General features: G+C 37.7%; 1 protein-coding gene across 4 annotated transcripts in view; it reads right to left on the bottom strand.

Annotated features, from left to right (window-relative positions):
- The window catches only part of VAV3 (vav guanine nucleotide exchange factor 3), a 184,368-nt gene that overhangs the window by 95,202 nt on the left and 67,401 nt on the right, over positions 1–21,765 (bottom strand). For all 4 annotated transcript variants that reach the window (XM_030032568.2, XM_030032571.2, XM_030032570.2 and 1 more), the window contains exons 5-15: positions 20,378–20,486; positions 17,213–17,305; positions 17,042–17,110; positions 13,129–13,232; positions 10,992–11,091; positions 9,508–9,603; positions 7,793–7,861; positions 5,206–5,292; positions 4,672–4,757; positions 4,162–4,294; positions 3,727–3,836 (exon numbers count right to left, since the gene is read on the bottom strand). In XM_030032568.2, the coding sequence (XP_029888428.1) occupies positions 3,727–3,836; positions 4,162–4,294; positions 4,672–4,757; positions 5,206–5,292; positions 7,793–7,861; positions 9,508–9,603; positions 10,992–11,091; positions 13,129–13,232; positions 17,042–17,110; positions 17,213–17,305; positions 20,378–20,486 (1,056 nt within the window). The remainder of the gene's footprint in view (positions 1–3,726; positions 3,837–4,161; positions 4,295–4,671; positions 4,758–5,205; positions 5,293–7,792; positions 7,862–9,507; positions 9,604–10,991; positions 11,092–13,128; positions 13,233–17,041; positions 17,111–17,212; positions 17,306–20,377; positions 20,487–21,765) is intronic.

Genomic DNA, 21,765 nt, shown 5'->3' with positions numbered 1-21,765 from the left:
ATATGTTTTTAAAGGTGCTTATTTACTCATACAGCTATAAGCTCATCCATTACTATGAACAGAGTTCCAAGAACAAAATAGCAACTGCTCAAATTAACCACTATCGCTGTTAAGCACCGCATCTCTCCCAAGGCAGTAAGTGGTTATGCTCCCCTTGTGCATGCAAAACTTCCATTCACATCAGTGAGGGACAGGCACACCAAGAGACAACTCAGCCATTTCTGATATGATGGCTCCTGTTAAAACATCCTCCACTGGTCTCTGCCTGGTAGCTTCATGAAAACCTCTGAAATTCATCAGATTTACAAGTCCAACTGAAGTTTCAGCTTCAAGAGCTTGACTGCCATGTTAACTGTGCAGCCCCAGTGTCCTACTTCATTTTACTGTCACCTAGGAAATCCAATGCTCCCAAATAACCAGCCATTTTGAACGTTGTAGACAATAAACTTTAAAAAGGAGCGGGGGGGGGGGGGGGGGGGGGGGGGGCGGATGGACCACACGACACACTGATGACACACGAGATGAGGTGACCCAGCCTCAAATGTGGAGATTACTGTGAATAGGTCAATAGCATCAAATTCAGTGCAACCATGCCACAGTACCATTGCTGCTGAGGATGTAACGTGTGTAGTATACGAACAGGCTTCATCAATAACCATTGTGAAATTCTTAGGAAAAATAGAAAATGAGGTGTTTTGGTATTATATATTTTCTAAATTAAGCAATAGTCTCAGGAAAACAGCAAATACATACTGTAGCAACAGAAATGCCATATGAATAAAACCAATTTACTCAGTTTCTTATGACCAGTAACCCATCGTTCCCAACCTCCCTCACGACAAAACAACTCGCCATATACCACAGTAACAACAGAGCTGGCTAAGAAGTAGAATATTTTCACAGGTTTGTGAAACTAGTTTTCTAACAGAAACTTACTAGTCTGAAAAGTAACACTCTGAAAATTGCACTGGGATTTCATCCTTCCTTCCTTTAAAGATTTTCCATATCAAGTGTGCCTAACGTATTCCTGCCCTCAAAACCTAAACCAAGGCCAGCCAGCAAAGCAGTGTTCTCCTCTAATTCATACTTCACCAATAACATAAGCTTCCCATATCTGGAGACAAATTCTCATCTCAATGACACCAGCATCTCAACAACAGATGCCTTTTCAGCAATATAACTATCATCACTGTTGTTCATACACTAGTATAAACATCTAAGCTCCTAAAAAATAAAAAATTACAGCCTAGCAAACATAGTTATGCCAATAAAACCATTCTAGTAGCAACAAGGTTAATTCTTAATTTAAAAATAATAACAGAGATCCTAATGTGTTCTCTTGTTATGTTCTTAGATTAACACTTGCACAGACCTGACTTCATACAGAATGCTATCCTGAAGACAACAAAACTGCATTGAAATTTCTGTCTGGAACTCAGTAAACACCATCATTTCTGATAATCAAAAAAGAACGTAATTCACCCCTTCAACTGTGCTGGTTTTGCAGTCTCAGTAAATTTTTTAAGTGATGAGAAGTATTTTGCCCATAGAAGCAACAATTATAATTCAGTATGATGAATAATAGCATAATTTCAACCACGGCTAATTTTCAGAGTAGAATCGCACTAGAACAAGATAACCTACACAGTAGGCAATGAGACCCCTGAAAACAACAAAACAAACCAACCAATTGTTCAAAACTCTTGGCTTAGTTTATTCCCAAATACAAACTCTTGTGCCTCAGCATGCATTAGAATATATTTATTGCTACATACGCCAAGGTACGTTCTAGGAGAGCTGCTAAGGGAAACATGCTATGAAGTCAAATCCATGTAACGGAGTTGGGGGAAAGGTATAAAAACTTCAGAAAGCATTAAAGTTTCCTATTGTTTTCAATCCTAGTGGTTATAAATACAAGGGAGCAAAAGCATTGCCCAATGCAAATAATACCACTACATCATGTTGCACCTCAGCCCTGACCTTCAGCAACCCTTCTGCTCTGTAATGTAAAGCATTACAGACTTTAATCACACGGGAAGAGGTTAAACTAGAGGTATGGGTTTACGAGAAAGACAAACATCCATGCAAGACAAGGCTGATGCCACCACTCATTTTCAACGACCAACTCCATCTGCCCAGGAGGAAAGAATAGGACGTTAACTTGTCAACCCTTCAGGTTCCGTTTGTTCTGCTCACATAAGGCAACCAGCAGCAGTAAACCATTGTTCACAAAGGCACGCTCATGAACAGCTCATGAGCGCTGGCTGGTGCCTAACACTGTGTAAGGATATGCAGCTGCACTCACTCACCACATGCACAGCGGTGGGGGTGGGTCCTGCACAGAACCATAAAAATGTTTGGGAAGAATTGAGGATATGCTCCTGGGAAAAAACATAGCTCTCTTACTGCTCTCCTTAGCTCCCTGGCTGACTTCTGTTTTGTTTGGTTGGGTTTCTTTGTACACTGGGCCAGGACACCTGAAGAATGATCAATAGTTGCAATGCTAAAGCTGATAAATCTGAGTTCCTCATGCTTTTCATAACGTTTCATCTGTGTTTAAGTAAATATCAATAACGACATTACAGCAAGTGCAGCAGGGAGAGCACAGGGACAGAAAAAGGCAAAGTACTCAGCTTTCCACACACATACAGATAAACACATCTTCCCATCCCCCACTCTGCTACCCAGAAATTTTTGCCAAAACACATGCCGTTTTTGCCTTCAGTAAAAACCAGCAAGATGGGAACCCTACTAAGCAGGCCTTGTAATACCTATCCAGCCCAGGCTCTTCTCCCTAATGTTTTCGTTTAAATCATTAGCACTCATCATACTAAGGTTTTAAAATATATATATAGTTTATGAGCAAGTTTCGCTCATATCAGCTTATTAATAGCCTTTTTTCTGAATCCACATACCTTTACAATCACATCCAAAACAATCTTTATTAATGCGCTCTCTCTATTTTCACTGGGAGTATCTCACTCCCCCCACACTTTCTTTTTTTTACCATAAAGCAAGCATCACCTTGTCATCCGATTCCCTTGTTCACATTTTAAATTTAATCAGAATACCTGAGGTGTCAATAATCATGTTTCTCTTTCTGACAAGAATCAGAAATGGAAATAAAGCTCATGCTGCATCACAACAATGTAATCTGCAGTGCTGCATCTGAACAACTTACTTTTCAAGAAGTCTAAAGCAAACTCCTCTTTTAGCTGAAAACATATAAAGGAAGTCAGCCTTTTGAAACTAAATTTAATAAGCCAAGCAACTGGATCCAAACACTAAAAAATAAATTAGTGAAAAGCCACTATGAAAGATGCCAGGATCCCCTCTCAAATCATCAGCATCACGTTTCAAAAAATATATTGCAATTAATCAAAATAAAAATGGGAGAGGAAAAAAATGTCACTATTATGCTAGATATTTATTGCTAAAATAATTACTATTCCCCCTCGTTGCTTAAGACTGTATTACTAAAACAGTCCTAGCAGCAAAGTTAGAAAGTAATACATAGCCTAGAGTGCCCTCTTTCTTTTCCAAGAGGAGTTTCAGGGAAATAGTCTGTTCATGTAGATGTTAGTCAGTTGTTTCTCAGAAAGTCAAATACAATAGCTAACTAGGCTGTATTAAAAAAATCTAAACATGAAAGCAGTTCAGCATAATTGAAGTGATATCCTTGCAGTGGTGATGAACATGATTCTACCTTAATAAAAATATACTTACAGAGCCATCTGAAATTGCTCAAGCCATTTTTTCTTCAAGTCTTTAGTTTTGCAATAAACTTCTAAACCATTTTGACCTTGGATATGAATGAGGTAGAAGCCATAAGACCACTGCATAAAAAGATTGGCAATACAAAGGTCATCAGTTATGAAGAAAGGAAAAGGAAAAAAAAAATAAAGAAGCATTTGTACATTCCTTAATTCCCTTATTTTGGGAACAGCAAGACCACATTTTGTGTTCACTTAGGAATGACTTACTCAAACACTTCAATTACATCAAAATAAAAAAAGTTGAAATCCCTAAATATTCACTCCAGCTTACATTTAAAACATAAAACTTTGTAAATAAATTGTATATACATTCTGAACTCCTGCAAAATGTTTCAAATTGCTGCTAAAAATATACATTTTATATGAATTTGCAAGAAATATTTACCTTCTTATTTTCTTTATCAGTAGTGGGGTTATTTGTAATTTTGTATTTCTGAAGATCTATTATTTCCTTCATTTCATAATTATCACCTCTACGTTTGCAAACAATTACAGCTAGATCAAACAAGAAGATATGCCTATGAAAATACAATATAAAGAAGGTTAAAAACACTCCAGAAAGCCAACACCCAAAGTCTTATTTTACACAACTTTGCCTGTGGCACTTAAAAATCTGAAGGTGAACAATGAAACTACTGAATAACGAAACAAAAAAAACCCACTGAAAGTACTTTTGCTAGAGACTTAGTACTTGCAAGGGACTTAGGTGATCTTAGATGATAACATAATAGCTAACTTCCCATGAATCACTTTGCAAATTCACTTGGTAAACAGTGCATAGGCTCTGTGAATGGACAGGAAAGTACTCTCCAGAATCACTGAGCTAACCTCAAATCTAAAGAGAGAGTTACTTTACAGGCTTTTAAATAGCAAACACCAGAAGTCATGCCATCACCTGTCTTGCCTCGCACGTTTGTCCAATGTAGTTATCCTTATTTCCCCATCACCTTGAGGTCTTCCATACTGTAAGAGGGAATGATTCTGAAACAGAAGTAATATGTATGATTCAATATAGCAAAAGCATCAAGATGACAACACATTCAAATGTTAGACCACTCACTCCTTTTACCCCAAAAAAGGACTTTTCAGGCCTGAAAACAAGTTCTTTTCCTATCATCTACAATAAAGAATCGGTCCATTCCATTTTTGTCTTCAAATGGGAAAATTTTTCCCATTACAAAAACACCTGAGTCACTGTACAAATACACACCTTTAACTATGCAAATATATATTAACTACAGACTGACCCCTAAAATAGCAGAGATTTCTGTACTTAAATATTCATGTCATTCTAAACCAAGCAAAGCATACTTACACTTAAAATAATACAAAGAGTACTATAATTTCATCTGAAATGTGGAAAAAATACATCTATCAATATATTTGATCAAAAGTCATTTAAAAACTGTATAAGAAAAATATCACGTACCAAATTCTCTATTGATAGCTGAAACTGTCTAATTTCACGGAGTGTTTCATTATCTCTCTTTACTTCATTTACATATTGAGCCAAGTCCTACAGCAGCAACAGAAAAAGGGAGGAAAAAAAGTTTTCCATAACAGACCACTTTAATACCTTATTTTGGCAAATTTATTTCTAATTTTGTCTTTGACTTATCTGCATATTTAGTAATTTTTTAAAAAAAATTATCTTTTATGTTCAAAAATTACCAATATGCATGGCTAAATAAAGAAGGAAAAAAGCCTCTGCGTATCTTCAATCGTATTTACAACTTTCTTCCTCATATCCACTGAAGCACAAATTTACTAGTAAGAAAGAGGGAAACATAATAAATTGTAAAAAAGGCCTGATTTTTTCTGAATTTTGTTAATGGCTTATATTCAAGATTAAAGACGGAAATGGAATTTATGCAGCACACTGCCAAAAAAGCAGTCAACAACATCCAATATCAGAGAATAAGACAGAAGGTAAATAGAGCATATAGTAGAAAACGTATGCAAGGGAGCTCAAAAGCAGCATGTAAGGTGTAAATGTATCATAAGCCTGTGTGCTTATTAGGAGAGAAGCTACTGCCCCAGTAGTAGGATCTTGCTCTTACTGTTGCACAGCAGAGAAAAGCCATTACGCAGCAGATTTGAAAAGGGGCCTTTAATGGGATATACTACCTGAAGTCACAGGTTGAGATCATTATTGTCCCCTTTACCAGAACATGTACTGTACACATTTCACTACAGCCTTTAAAATGCTCTGAACATGCTTGAGTAATAGTGACAATTTGCTCGGGCTTCTCTGTTTATGGCTACGGATGAGGAGTGAGCAGGAGTGGTAATTGGCAAGGTCAGGGATGCCAAGAGCAGGAGTTGGAAAAGACATTCTGATCTTTACAACTTGCTTTTACAGTATCCCTTCAATATGGTCACAAATTTGGAGGGTGGGAGAAAGGTACATCCTCTTTCTAAGACAGTTTTAATCAAAATCTAAGAATAGCTGCAATCATTATGCTAGCTTCCCAAATAAATCTGTGCAGGATACACTCACGTAAGTCTTGAAAGAGTTAGTGTAAAAATGAAATAGCCTCTTTTCTTGCTGCTAAAAGAAATCTAACAGCATAATGCTTCCTAGAATTTTCATTCTTGGGGGGAAGTACCACTTTGCTGGCAGTTTTCCGAAAGACATTTTATTTTCAAGCAGGCACACCAGGGTTTTTAGAAGCAACATACCAACGCTGCACAGTTAACTTCTACTACAGTGGCAGAGACTATTGTAAGAGGATACAGTACATCGGGAGGGTAACAATGCTGCAACCTTAAGAGGAGATGCTCATATCTGGGTTGTTTTGTGGGTGGGGGGAGTAGTGGTTTTTGTTTCGGTTTTGGTTTTGTTTTTTTTTTCAATTGGCTGGTTAAGTCTTGCCAGCCAGCACGTAACTGCCACAGCCACTCTGGCATGAGATTTCTTAATTGGTCTTTTATTTTCAGTCCAACAGCCACCAAAACCAATGAAGCAAACCAGCAAACAGGAAAGAAAAAAGGGAGGTGGGAGGGAATAAAACACAAGGTTATTTTCCTAGCCAGTTAGCAGCAGCCAGGATGCATGGCTTGCCACTAGATGGAAGCAACACTGTGCCATCCCATTTCAGGCATCCTTCCGTGGGAGATTATCATGGTGGCTCTCTCTGCATTCACTGCACAAAACAGATAACAAAAAAGGGGAACCAAAATCTCATTTGTGAGCTGGTCTGTATTCCAGGCATTCAAGGCAGACAGTCACATAATATGAGACAGGTGTGTGACCCAAAACTAACTTCTGTGGACCACACATATTACAACAAGACATATGACCTATGTCATGTTGGCTTCTTTCCCCCTTTCCCAACAAAGGATAGAAAAAGTTTCACAGTTCCAGCACATGAATGTCACGATTCATGCCATGAAGTCAGCTGAAGCAGAACTGTGCTGCATTTCTGAAGCAGCGCAGAGGAACACATAACGTATTACCTTATACATAAGGCAGTACAGCTATACACAAAGCATTTGTTTGTACCACTTGCAGGTGAATGTACAGTGACAGATATTCTACCTCCAGAAAGACAGTACTGCTTTCAAAGGTAAAGCCACAGAGATCATATTAAGATGACAGGAAAAAAAAGTGTTGTAAAGAAAAATAATTGTCTTCATCTCACTGGGAAACTACTGACCTTTATTAGAATTGATCTACAGTGGTAGAAATATTCCTAAATTTTGGAAGCGAGACCAAATTATTGGAACACCTGTTTTTCATCTCATTATATGACAGCAAAATGATACAAAGTAAACTGAAATAAGGAAGTTCCATTTCATAAACCGTCCACTTCAGAAAACTACCGAACTTGCTTCCCAGACTTGAGCAAAGCCCTCAACTATATATACTTGCCCTGACATACTCACAAAGTTCACAGTGACCTATGAAAACATTTGATCTTCTGTGAAGATTATCTCCCCCAGGAAATACAGTTCTGAGCTACTATTTTAACTGCCAACAAAGACATAAATACTTCATTGCCATGAATACTTACCTTCATTGCATCAAGTGCCAGTTTTAGATTTGCCTTCTCCATGGGATCAGTAGTGTGCTTTACCAGCTCCTGTGGACAGAGCAGCTAAAACCTTTCACCCACTGTCTGTCAGTTTATAATTGAAGTTGTCATTGCTCACCCTCACCCCACCTCCCCCCCCCCCCCCCCCAAAAAAAAGAAAAAAGCCAAAACCAGAAAATACAACCCAACACAATTCACATTTTCATTCCCACAGTTAGTAGCCTATAACTGAGTGGGGACTACTGCAAACAGATAATTGGCAAGTGTTTAAGAACAATTGCTGGATAGCCTGAACACTGACTTTAGCCAATAATAAACCATCACTAATTTCTGTCTAGCACTTAAAACTTGCCAAATCAGATCATTACTGTACGTGTGTGCTGAAAGCACAGGTAAACACTAGAGTTCATTTACACATTACTATACAGTATATAACCCCATTCCAAAGCCTGCACTTGTCTGCTGAGAGAGATGTATGCTGGCAATAAAATCTCAGCTAAACTGTGCACTGCTTAAAAGAAGTCATTGTCTCATTAAGCCTAAGATAAAGCTGACTCAGAAGACATATTTAAATCAAAAGTGAATGTTTAAAGAATTTTTTAGCCATTTCCCATATGGAAAATAAAAGGGCTTTTTAGGTTTTTATGAAGTGAAAGAGTAACCTCTTGGGGAAACAGGTTATTTGTTCTTTATAATTCGATAATTATATATTTCAGCTAACATAATAACTTGCTAAAATCATAGGAAATGAAGGAATAAGTATTTATACTTCATATTACAATTCTAATAATTTACTGGATTTTTTTCTTTCAAAGTCTATAAAATATTTTTCTTGTACAATGTATACTAGTGTCACACAACATAGTGACATATTGTATATCATCTTTTCATAATATACAGGTTGATTATAAAATCATGACTCAGTTCTCCTAAGTTTTTTTTAAAAAGCAGTTTACCATTCATTTTGGTTTTTTCCAATTTTCCATTGATCAAAATATTGATGACATTTATAGAAATACTTCAAAAAATTTAACATTACAGAACGTATGTTGCTCTGCTGAGTCAAAATTATGCTTCACATACAAATAGTAGATCTTTTTAAAATGACATTTTACAAGCATCAGCAGGGTTGACAGTCTAATATAGTAATATATTTCTTTGCAGCTGAATTAATGAGTCTCCTGGCACAGCTATCAAATTAAATTTATAAGACTCTCCACCCTTATTACAGGACTAACTGCAAAAGCTAATGCTTTGTGGGTTATAACAAGGAGCATTTCAAAATAAATATGGCTTTATTGTAATTTATGACAGCAAAGAAGTATCTTAAAAGTATGCTGTAGTACGGTCCAGCTTCCTCTTTTGGAGGGTAATGGCTCACATTTCAAAATACCATGATTATAGTTTGGTACAACTAACCATTTTAAATTCAGCAAGAATGAAAGGTTCAGATACTGAGGAAACAATTGTGTTTTATTCTTTTTTCCCCAGATATGCTTCAGCTCTGAGGAACGATTTCTGTAAGAAAACCTGCACTTGACTGGAGTTTGTTTCGTAACAAATCAGCCTCAAACCTATGGAAATGTCAATCATGTCCTTTTGATAAAGACCTTTAGCTCTCATTCTTACAATCCACTAGTGATAAGCAATCAGAGTTTTGCTCTCAGCCCCCTTAAATTTCAAAAATAAAATACCTGGAGCAGTAGGTGATATTTTAGCACTCTCTGCATTGGAACCACTAAAAGATCCCGCAATGTAAATTTCCCATTATTGGCCCTCTTGGAACATTCCTAGTTCAAAGCAGAAGAAGGAACAAGACAAGAGAGTTAGAAAATAAAAATATTCAAGTGATACATATGAAAATTTAGTGATATATGGGCCAAGCAACTATATTAAGCTTGAGATAAAGAATATCAACAAAATGAAGGAAAACAGCTGATACGGCAATGATAGCTAAGCAAAAAAAAAACTTGGTCTAGACACTTGTTCTTAGACATTGCGACAGCATGAGAAAGAGTAGAATAAACATCACAAAGACAACAGAAATTAGGTATTCCATTGAATTAAAAAAAAAAGACATTGCCTATAGGCACAGTAAAGGCAGAAGATAATCTTGGAAACTACAGGCCAGTCTCACTTCAGCCCCTGCAAAAATTATGAAGCAAGTCCTCTTGGAAGCAATTTCTGGGCACATGAAGAAGGTGACTGGGAATATCCAGCATGGATTCACCACAGGTAAATCAACGCTTGACCTGCTTGACTGCTTTCCACAATGAAATGGCTAGATCTGTGAATAGGTGGGGAGAGGCTACCCTGACTTTTCTAAGGCTTTCAACATCATCTCCCACAACATCCTGATATCCAGGCTGGGATGTTATGCTCCAGATGAACTATCTACTAGGTGTATGAAAAACTGGCTAGACCACGAGGCTCAAAGAGAGCAGTGACTAATGTTTCCTACACTACCTGAGAGACAGTTGCAAGTAGAGCTCCTCAGGGGTCTGTCCCCTGAGGGAGGGGAACCCCTCTCTTTTAATATCTTCAGCAATGATCTGCAGGAGAAGACAGAAGACACCCACAGCAAGTCTGCAGGCAACACCAGATTGGATGGTGCAGGTGACACTCTTCACACCATGTCCAACAGAAACCTCGCATGAAGGCAACAAGGTGAAGACAAAGTCCTTCACCTGGTATGTACTAACCAGGGACATGCTAACCCAGAAGGCTGACCAGCTAGGGAGCAGCTCTGCTGGAAAGGACAAGGGGATCGTGGCAGACAGCAAACCCTGTGAGGCTGTGGGACCAGGGCTTGTTCAGCCTAGAGATCCCTCCCAACCTGAGTGATTCTGCAGTTCTGTGTTCTCAGCTGAGGTGTCACGATAAACAGAAGGGTATCACTGATGATTCACTTCCCAAAAACACTCCTAACCATCCTGATGTCAGTGGCAAAACTCCATTCACTTCAGTGCCAGGATGTGTACTGCAACAGCTCACATATTCATTTGATCAGAGGCTCCAAAAAAAATGAAAAGGAAGAGAAACACATTCCTCTATCAGTCCAGCTAGTTTTTCATCATAAAGTTTTTGACCTGGATGAAAACAGGGCATATACATAGAAACATATATAGGTGGTTTTATATATGTATGTATATATATATGTATTAAAAAATACTGATACCTCTAACTTCAATTTAACATCCTCTTTTGTCTTAGAGATGTTGTCTAAGCACGATATCGCTATCTCCACTTGACTGCAGTACTGTCCATAAATAACCAATCTAAATCAAAGCAAGAGATAAAGAATAAAAGGAACATTTGCTTATTTAAGAACAATCCTTGATCATTTTTCACAAATACATTGTTAACAATCCTCCTTTCAAAAGGAGCAGTGCCTAAATAAACAAGGATAGGATTTAGCCACAGACTTCAATGGGCAACATGAATACAAGAAAGAATATTCAGGAGAACACAATTTTGATCTACCTTCAAAATGCTATAAAATCATTGCAATTTCCTTTAATATTCACATGTATATGTTCTGATAAATACAGGACTCATTAAAAAGCAGTGTAACTGCTGTTTAACAGAACAACAGTCTGTAGTATTTACAACACTGCAGACTTCCAAGGTTGTCATGAATAAATTCTGTAACGCAGGCTTAACAGGATTAATTACAGCTATCCTTTAAAAAACTTGTAGGTTACCCAGACTGATCCATCTCCAACAGTTTCTACCAGGTTATATCCTGTGAGCTCTCAGATCAAAATAACAGTGGATGAAAACTTAAGAAATTTTCAGTAGCTGTCAAGGGCAGCAATGCTTCTTGAAGGAGCCTGGTTTTATGACAGGAGTTTCTTGCCCCTGTTTGGAGTGTTTCTTTCTGCTAGTCCCATTGCAAAGTGTGCTGTTTCATTTCACCTCTTCATAAATTTCTTGAGGTGTTCCTCTGGATGCTTCAAATCCCTTTTTTGGGGGCCCCCATGAGCTTTCCATTGGGGTGTCCTAAATTTCTTTTTCTCTTGCCTAATCTTTACCTTTTTTTTTTTTTTTTTTTTTTTAATTCTTCTTTCACAACTGAAGTGATGATACTGATTTACCACCACATCTGATTACTTTTAATCACTACATGGTTAAGACACTGAGTCTACCTCCATCTGTTTCCTTTTTGTATAATATAAACTTGAGGTTTCTTCTCAGTGTCCTTTTTTCCCCTTTTAGCACACATTTCAGAACTACTTTTGAAAGATAAGCATTCTACAGAACAACTTCTGGTCCCCTAATTCCCTCCTACAGCAGCAGAAAGTCTAACAGCCTGGGAAATAACTATGTCCTGCTCCAACATGAAAGCTGAGACAGAGGGTCTCTGAAGGCAAGACTGTTTATGGGCAGGCTGGGACACCCTCCTCCCTCAGAAAACAACTCTCCTGTCTAACGTTTTCTGGATGCTGCTGTCCATCACAAGCCTCTTATTACTGCAACAGTCCTCCTTCCCCATCTCCCTCAAGCAAATCCAATTAGCTCCCACAGGTCTTTCCCACTCCAGTCCCAGAAGGAACTAATTTTTAACCACAACCCAAGGGTTATGTCAAGGTAGGTCAGTACTGTAGCCCTCAGTACAAGTGTTTTTCAGCTAAGTACCACAAGCATGTAAGTTCATCTATACAGTCCAACAGCTGTTCAGTGCTGGCAGAAAAAACAATCTGAAAAGGTGGGTAAAAAAATTGGCAATTAGCCTACAGGGCATGGTATGCTGCCACAGCTACCCTGTTATCAGCTTGGCTGTTTTTCACAGTTTGAAGCTTCACTGTTGCACCTTTGACTGCAGGGTAGGGTAAGACCCTAGTCTATTCTCTCTTCTCTTTTGCACCTGCCTTCTCTTCTTTCAAGTTACGACTTCTTCTGTTTTCTTGAACCTGGAATAGCCTTAATATATATCCTTGCCTTATTTTGCCCCTTCTTCCTTTTTTATAACATTTTATCTGTTAAACAATACGGGTACATGCTATAAAATACCTGGGATTATTTGCATCAAAAAAATGCTGTGCAAAATAAGCTATTTAAGTTTTGCTCAAACTACAGATGTTACCTGTCTATGTAACAATATTGCCAAAACTGGGGGTAAGAAGAGGGAGGGCTCCTATAGCAATAGGTTCCATTTTGACTTCCAGGCTCAAAACACCAAATACTAGCTTAGTAAGTATACTGACATCAAATTCAATCCTGTTTCAGAAATATTCGTTGAATAAAAATATGGCAAAATATTTTACCAAATTGAGCAGAGGTTATCACAATTAGTAAGAGTACATAAATCTTACCTTTCCTTGTAGTTAATAAAAATTTGATATAGGTTCTGATCATTTTTGTTAACAATGGAATCATTGATGTCCTGTGTTAGATTCCTGTGAATTTTCACCAAATCCTTAAAAACAGTAATGGGGAGGGGGAAATTTTTTTTAAAAACAGAACAACTTAAAGCTTTGAATATAAAAATAAATTATTTCATGTTAGACCATTAATTTCAATAAATTGGAAAACAGATCATTTGAGAGTAGAACCTAATTTCAAGGTTTGCCACATCTTCCATACAGTGCGACAAGAAAAACGAAACTCCAAGAACTACCTATTAGAGACTAATTTATTCTAGCTTGGAACGTGCACTGTTAATTCATCTTCATTTTATAATGATAATTTTAAAATTAAGCAAGTCAAGTAAATGCTTTAGTGACAAGATAAAGTAATGATTCATGTCCCTGAGCTGTGAAAAATTAGTTTTGTACATTACGTTGGTCAATTAGTGATGTTCTAGTGCTAAGTTAACTGCAGTCATAATGAGTTTCCCAATACAGCAGGCAACTAATGGCTGAAAGGCAAGAATATTACAGAAAGATTTGCTCCCTGAGTATAGTAGTAACTCACCTTACTTGTTCGCTATTATACAAAAATCTTTAAGCAACTATAGGAGATTACATCAGCCTTAATACTGTATGGATACTGTCAAAGAAGTCACAAGAAATTAAGTCAAAGCAGGTTATAAAGTTTTGAAATTAGGGTAACTGACTGTAAGCAGTGTACAGACCACTGCACTGAAAAACAGAGCACTGTTTAAAGAAAAAGCCATTGAAGACGGTTTAATGCAGTAAATGACATACTACAAAAATAATATGCAATACTGAGTTGTGAACTAAGTGAAAACATTTCACTTCACTCTGATGAAAACTAAGAGTACATATGAGATCAATCACATCACACGTGAGGGAGCAAAAACTTAAAACACATCAAATTCCGTTGCTAGCAATTGTATGGCCATATCCTCAGTATCTTAAGTTGCAGCAGACAAAGATGTCATTATAGAAATGCTTCCCTATTAATATATTACAGGAGCACATTTTCTCAGGAGTGCACAGGGACTCAACTAATCAACACCCCTGAAAAACAGCTTAATGCTAAGGGGACAAAATGTCTTTTTAAGCTTCTATCTCCAATTCAAAGCCAAGTTTTAAATTAAACTGATATTAGCAGCATTAGAAGTTAATGAAAGTTCAAACAACTTCAGTATGTTACATGTACTTCCATCTCTCTTTCCCTCTGTATGTCCATATATACATCTCAATTCAAATGCATTCATAGGTGTACATACAAATGCATCTATATGTGTGCACACGTATATACGTAGACAGATGTACATACAAATGCCATCTATGTCTATATATATATATACGTAGACATATACACACAGAGATACACATATAGAGCCATACATTCATTTTATAGGACAGAACTTTGAAATCTGAGCCCTAATGAAGGGCACTGTCTTTAGACTGGTGAGTCGTCTGGGGTGGTTTGGGGGCCGGGGGGGAGGTTCTTAAAAATGAAATATATTTTGACATCAGCAGATGATTTTGTCCAGCAAGCATCTTTCAGAATCTATATAAGGAATATGGCATCACCCTAAAGCACTGATCCTTCACCACAACACTTTAACAGAGGCAAATTCATCCTGTTCTGAGAACACCACACTTGCTCTCCACATTGCAGTTTGCTGTAAAGCTCTGCATAACAGCTATTTTTAGTTTAAAACAAGCTTCCACTGCCCTCCAGCCTTCCTGCTGAGGAACTGCCACAGAGACAAGGTCTGAGCAGACAAAGCATTTGCATGCATTTTTGGCTTAGGCAAGCCCTATATCTCTTTTAATGTTTTTGGATGCCTATGAAATGTTACTGGAGTCAGAAATAAGCACGAGCTTGTAACAGCAGAATACTGAATGCTGATAATGAAAACCAAAATAAAACAACCTAAATGTAACAGTCTACTACATGTCTTCCTAGTTTCAAATAAATAGGTTTTGTTCTTTTTACTCCTCTTATCTGATCCCCTTGCATTTCTTCAACTAGTAGTGAATAGGCTGACCTCCCAGTTTGTGGTTACAGCGTGTAAGCCTTTCCAGCATGTAAGCCTTTTTTATACCCCTGTGCAGTGTTTCACGTTGGCTGGCTTTAGGTCTTTCAATGCACGTAAGTCAACATGCCTGGGCACACAGAGCCTTAGGAAAGAGGTTTACAGGAACTTAGGTAGGGCACATCAGGGCCTTATTTGAAATGAATAAGAAACATTAATGTAGGACAGAATATAAATTTGTTTTCAAAAGCCAAGGGATCTCTACAGGCAGCTGGCATACTTCACGACAAGTAGGTTACTGATGTCTGCAGCAGTATTTCAGACTAATATTCAAAGAGAAGGAAATTACAGCAATTGAGATTCAGACTGAAAACTGTAATAGCGGGATGAACATTGCAAGGTGTCAGGTATCATCATCAGTGTAATAACTGTTGTAATTTAATTTCTGTCAGGATGGTGCTGGAACAGCAACTAAAACAGGTTCCCACAGAACAAAAAAAATCCCCAACACCAACCCCTACAGCCTTGAGAGCCTGCAGGACATGCCAGAGATGGCCAAAACAGAGGTGATCTTTCACAGGCAATAAAGGTTTGATGTGGCCCATGGGCCACACTCTGGGGACCCTTTCTTTACAGTGTGCATCATAAAAGAACATTCCTTTCATTTGTCTCTGTTGAGAGAGGCTTCACACCACGTCTGATGTCTTCTTTTAAAGTCAGATAAAGACATCTGCTGAATACTTTCATCAACTAAAAATATGTCAATTGTCATACTATTATGATTAGGCCAAAAATAAATGGAACAAAGTAATAATCACAGAAACCTTTAAGATTTCAGTCAAATAAAGAGGTCTCCTAGATACTTCACAGAGGATTCCTTATCCTTGCCAGTGCCATATTCTGAATCCAAAACTGTGAGCTATCTTAACTTCAAAATGTCTTCAATGGTGACAGAGCCAGCGTAGATACAAGGATTTGCAGAGTAGCTACAGAAACCCTCATAAAAGAGCCACTCAGCATACGGTTGTAGGCAACCTAACAGTCACAGCTTTGTACCATCACTAAAATACCAGCATGTATTGGAAGATAACCCGTCTTAGAATCATAGAATCATTTGGAGTGGAAGGGACCTTAAAGGTCATCTATTTCCACCTCCCCTGCCATGGGCAGGGACACCTTCCACTAGACCAGGTTGCTTAAAGCCCCATCCAACCTGGCCTTGAACACTTCCAGGGATGGGGCATCCACAGCCTCTCTGGGCAACCTGTTCCAGTGTCTCACCACCCTCACAGTAAAGAATTTTTTCCTAATATCTAATCTTAATCTACCCTCTTTCAGTTTAAAACTGTTACCTGTCATCCTATCACTACACTCCCTCCTAAGAGAACCCCTCCCCATCTTTCCCATAGGCCCCCTTTAAGTACTAGAAGGCTGCTATAAGGTCTCCCCAGAGACTTCTCTTGTCCAGGCTAAACCACCTCAACTCTCTCAGCCTATGCTCTAGGGGAGGTGCTCCAGCCCCCTGATCACCTTCATGGCCCTCCCATCTTCTATAAATTATTAGCTTCTAAGGGTCACAGATACTCCAGTTTATAACCATTCACTATCTGACACAATAACACCACTTATCTCATCCTATTCCCTCAAGCAGAAAAAAAAAAAAACCCAAACAAAATAGTGTACACATCCTTTTCTATCAACCACCCTAATACCTACAAAAATGCATTGTGCACTGTATTTCAAATAATCATTTTGTGCAGTAACATACAACACAAATATATCATAACCAGCTATGAACCTTTTATCTGTTCATTAAATATGCAATTACTTACAGGAATGTTGATGAAAACAGTATCAAACTCTGATGCTGACAGAAACCTTTTCAATGGCACCATGAAAAACTGCAAGGAAAAAAAGATGTATATATACATCGACTATGTCACTGTATTTTCTAGACTGTTACAAAAATACATTAAGTTACAATTCTATAAATAGTATCTTACTTTCTCTATTGATTCCAGAGTTTCAGTGTATTTCTCTTCAGTTTGCTTTATTTCAGCAAGACAACAGCTTCTTATGTCATTTTCAGTATATTTCTGCAATTACAGTGGAGTCAAGTTTAAGTCATTAACAGGTACCCAAAGGATAAGAAATGTATTTATTTGTTTAGAATTAAGCAATTAGGATAACTGCTTCCTGAAATTTTCTGAGTACTGCAGCCTCCAAAGATGATAGCATTAACCAAGAATATTTTAATGTTCAATTAGCTGATAACTTTAAGAGTTTTACTAAAATTCAGCATCAAAGGAGCATTATGAAAAGTTAATGTTTAGACATAAAACGCTGAACTCTCTGCATGTACTTCGGAAGCTGAAATACAAGGTCACATTTAATTTACATCCAGACTGAGAAATCTTAGTTAAAATACTCAGCAGTTAATAATTCCATTAAACTTAATGGGGCTAAATCATGTAAGTAACTTTGTACTTCATCACTGTTCGCACTTCTGTTTGCTGTTTTGACTTACCTCCTTTACCCTTCTCTCTGTCTCCATGTGACTCTACAAGCAGCTCCTGCAACTGGAACATGGCTTCTCACATCTACCAGATGCTGCATTATCTCAGAAATTACTCTTTAAAACCCAGCTGCTGCAGTTTTTAATTTTCCCACAACAAACATTATATTACCATCCTTATCAGCTGCAGACAGAAGTAACCATTTTGCAAAAATACAGTCTGTCATTACCAGTAGAGATGTACTTAATGAGCATCATCTGATGATCAGCCTCATCTCAAAAATTTATCATTTATTCCCAAATTCTTTGGCAGGGCGAAGCAGGCACTGTCACAGTTAACCAGATTTAATCTCAATAAAGTATTAGAATTTGACATTATTCAGGCTTTTAGTTATTTTTCACCTTTAACTTACTGAGCTCAATACTGTTCAAATTGCTTGCAGTACTTGCACCAATACAGAAGTTGTTGTACCAATAGGAGTTTATATCCATTTGCAAAATGTGGGGGTTTGTTGTTCACAAACTCTCATGTAAGAAATGCAAACAAAATCCTGGGATTCCGCTTAAAACCATTGACTTCAGTTTTGTGCTCACCCAACCCAAACAGATCATTCACACAGGCACTTTTGGCAGAAATTGACATATTGGTTTTCTATCTGTACCACAAACTTCAAGAATTTGAGTGCAATAAACAAAACGAGAGAGGAAATAAGAAATAATGTGCAAATACCAGTACAAGTGAGAAAAATTGCCTTTGAAGGTCAGCTATTGCTAGAGAAAATTTAGCGGAACAGTTTACTTTGCCAGATAATGATGATAAATCCAGGATGAGGGAGATGCAAAGCATTTTGACTGCTATTGGAGACTCTGAAAAGTATTGGGTTCTTTTAAAAATCTACTTGAAGATTGTCCTGCGCTAGCATTTTCATATGCAAGGAATTCTCACGCAGGATTCAAATGAAGGAACTGCACAAAATCGTCACGTTATCATGCAGTGTATTTGTAAACCTGAGAGGAAATAATCACAAACCAGAAATAATTACCACATTCAAGAAAGCTGTCACAGCAAAACAATTGTAATGTCTCCATTCATGACATGTTGTAGAAAAAAATATTTTGCTGTACCATGTTTTCACTTTTCCTTTACTTTCCATAAGAAACAAATACAAGTCTGTTCAATCTAAATTATCTAGACTAAGAAGCAACTAAAATTAGAATGTGAGAGTTCCGATTGCTATATTAATCATTTGCTAGAGACACATATGCAAGTGACATTTGCATCAGGAAAAAAAGAATCAGAGAAAATTTACACACTACCAAATGCCAGAGATTACCACTGTTACAGTTGAAGGAAAAAAAAAAAGGCACCCACGCTCATTATGTGAAACCCAAAACTCAACGCATTTTGAGTTTCAGTTTAAAATAAAAACGCAAAAACAAGATCACAATAAAGGTTTCCTATGATTCAAACACTTTTCTAAAACATCCTGCCTGCAAGTGACTGTGACTTCATTAGATATAAAACAGTGTTTTCAACTCAATTTTTAATTTGGCTTTCATTGAATAACCTAAACTTTAGGAGGTAAACAAAATTAAGTAAAATGTGAAAAACTAACATAACTTTCTGCTTATCTCATCTTTGATATAAATGCACTACCTGCAGGATTTTGTATTAACAGAAAAACAGGCTTGAAAACAATATTGTTATACTCAAAACAATAGAGATTAAAACAAGGCAGTGATCTCCCAAAGACAAGATAGTGGTAACTCTGGGGAATCACCATAAAAGCAAAGAACACAAATCACATTAGCTATTTGAATTTCTCACTTCTTCATGTAACTATATTACTAAAAAGCAATACGGAAAAATAGAGGCAATTTTCCAACTGAAGACAACAGGAAGCATAGCATATGTTCATGTCAATATAGAGGAAGAAAACAACTGTCCTAAAAAACATATCCTGTCATGGCCACAGACTAACATTTTCCAGATCAGAAAGCACATCTCTGAGGAAGGGCAGACAAGTACATTAGGGTTTCTCCCAATTTGCAAATAAATTTTATTGCCTAAGTTTAGATTTTTTTTTCAAGACAGTTTTGAAAACTGACCATGGTACCTTTATATAAAAAAGTAAATAAGCTACTTAAGTCATTCTCAGTAAGACCAACCTAATGATCAACAGAAGTTACATGGTTGAATAAGCAGGAATTTCATTGGTATGAAACAATTATCAGTTGTCCTCGTTAGATTAGTTGTCCAAATTATGGCTGAAACAACAGCATTTCATAATATTATAACTTAATTTTGGAAGTAGAACACTTTGAAGCAAGCAGTTAATTTAATAGCTCTTAAAATAGCTGGTAAATCTTACTATTCATAACTGGCAAACTTAACAAAATAAGTGATTATTGTATTTCATTTTAAAATTATATTTCTTTCAAAAAAATTACCGTAGTTAAGGTTCAACCCTTTGCTAAAACAGCCTGCAAAATCTTACATAGGAGTTAATGCACTGCACTTGACAACTCTGGATGCAACTGAGCATGAGTGAAGTTTCAGTGAAACTAGCTATAAAGAGATAATTTCACAAATCTTAACTTTCAAAAATATAACTGCTATTGTTCGAAAATACCTAGGAATTGGAAAACGTACAGGTTGCTGTGCTGCTTCATCTTTCATCAGGTCTTCATAAACCTCCCCACCTTCATCTTCTCCATAGACGCAATCATACAACTCCTCATCTTCATCAACACCAGTTTCACTGAAAGGAAAAGACAATTAAAAAAAAAAAAAAAAAGCTGCGCAGCACTGGCAAATTACCATCAGCTCTGCAAGGGACCAGTCCTCATAGGAACAGATTTCTACAGTAAACAAAGAGATTAATTAATAGAACTATCTAATGAAAATAACTCATTAAGTCCATTAATTTTCTTTCCTCAATGCATTTAAAATATGATTATACAAAATCGACACAACACTGAAGACTGCATGAATTTAGAACCACACAGGAACTAAACTAGGCACTGAAAGCAGCTTGTCAGGACAGTTTTGTCATGAGGTACCATCCAGCTGCTTTATTCTCTTTGTCCCTTTTCCCACCATATCCAGCGAAGAGGAACTGCTTCTCCTTACTGCCTGGCATCCCACTACACTGAGATGCGAGACACTGGTACAGGTCTCCTTCCTGCCTAAAGGAAGGATTATCTGGGGTTAAATACACTAAACACTGCAGAGCCAGCAGCTGAGAGTCTGTACCTCCATACCATAAGCCAGTATCTTGATCAACTCATTGCAACCTCCAGCTACCCAAAAAAGAAAAAAGCAACCTTTCAAACTGAAAAATCAGACAGTTCAACAAAATAAAATATACACAAGAAGTGTCCTCCTATTACCCAAGTTACAGAAATACCTCAGGATAAAGTCAATGCTCAACTCTACCCTCAGCTAATTCAGCTTCATTAGAGTCAGTCCTGCTGGAGTTTTGCCTACTACGTACTAGGACCATATCAAGCCCATAATATCTCTTTCACCCACATTTCTTAGGGTATGTCTACAAAAGAACTCTAAAAGATACTGAAAGTAGCGCAGTCATGTATTGGGTTTCTGTGGCAAGGTTTTGGTAGCAGAGGGGTTACAGGGGTGGCTTCTGTGAGAAGCTGCTAGAAGCTTCCCCTGTGTCCAACAGAGCCAATGCCAGCCGGCTCCAAGACAAACCCACTGCTGGCCAAGGCCAAGCCCATCAGCAATAGCGGTAGCGTCTCTGTGATAACATATTTAAGAAGGGAAAAAAAGCTGCAGCGGACACAGAAATGGCAGCTGGAGAGAGGAGTGAGAACATGTGAGAGAAACAACCCTGCAGACCCCCAGGTCAGTGAAGAAGGAGGGGGAGGAGATGCTCCAGGCACCGGAGCAGAGATTCCCCTGCAGCCTGTGAGGAAGACCATGGTGAGGCAGGCTGTCCCTCTGCAGCCCATGGAGGTCCACGGTGGAACAGATATCCACCTGCAGCCCATGGAGGACCCCATGCCATAGCAGGTGGG

Source organism: Aquila chrysaetos, chromosome 12 (genome assembly GCF_900496995.4).
Source record: "Aquila chrysaetos chrysaetos chromosome 12, bAquChr1.4, whole genome shotgun sequence".
Lineage (NCBI taxonomy): Eukaryota > Metazoa > Chordata > Aves > Accipitriformes > Accipitridae > Aquila > Aquila chrysaetos.
This window is presented reverse-complemented; position numbering and strand designations above follow the sequence as displayed.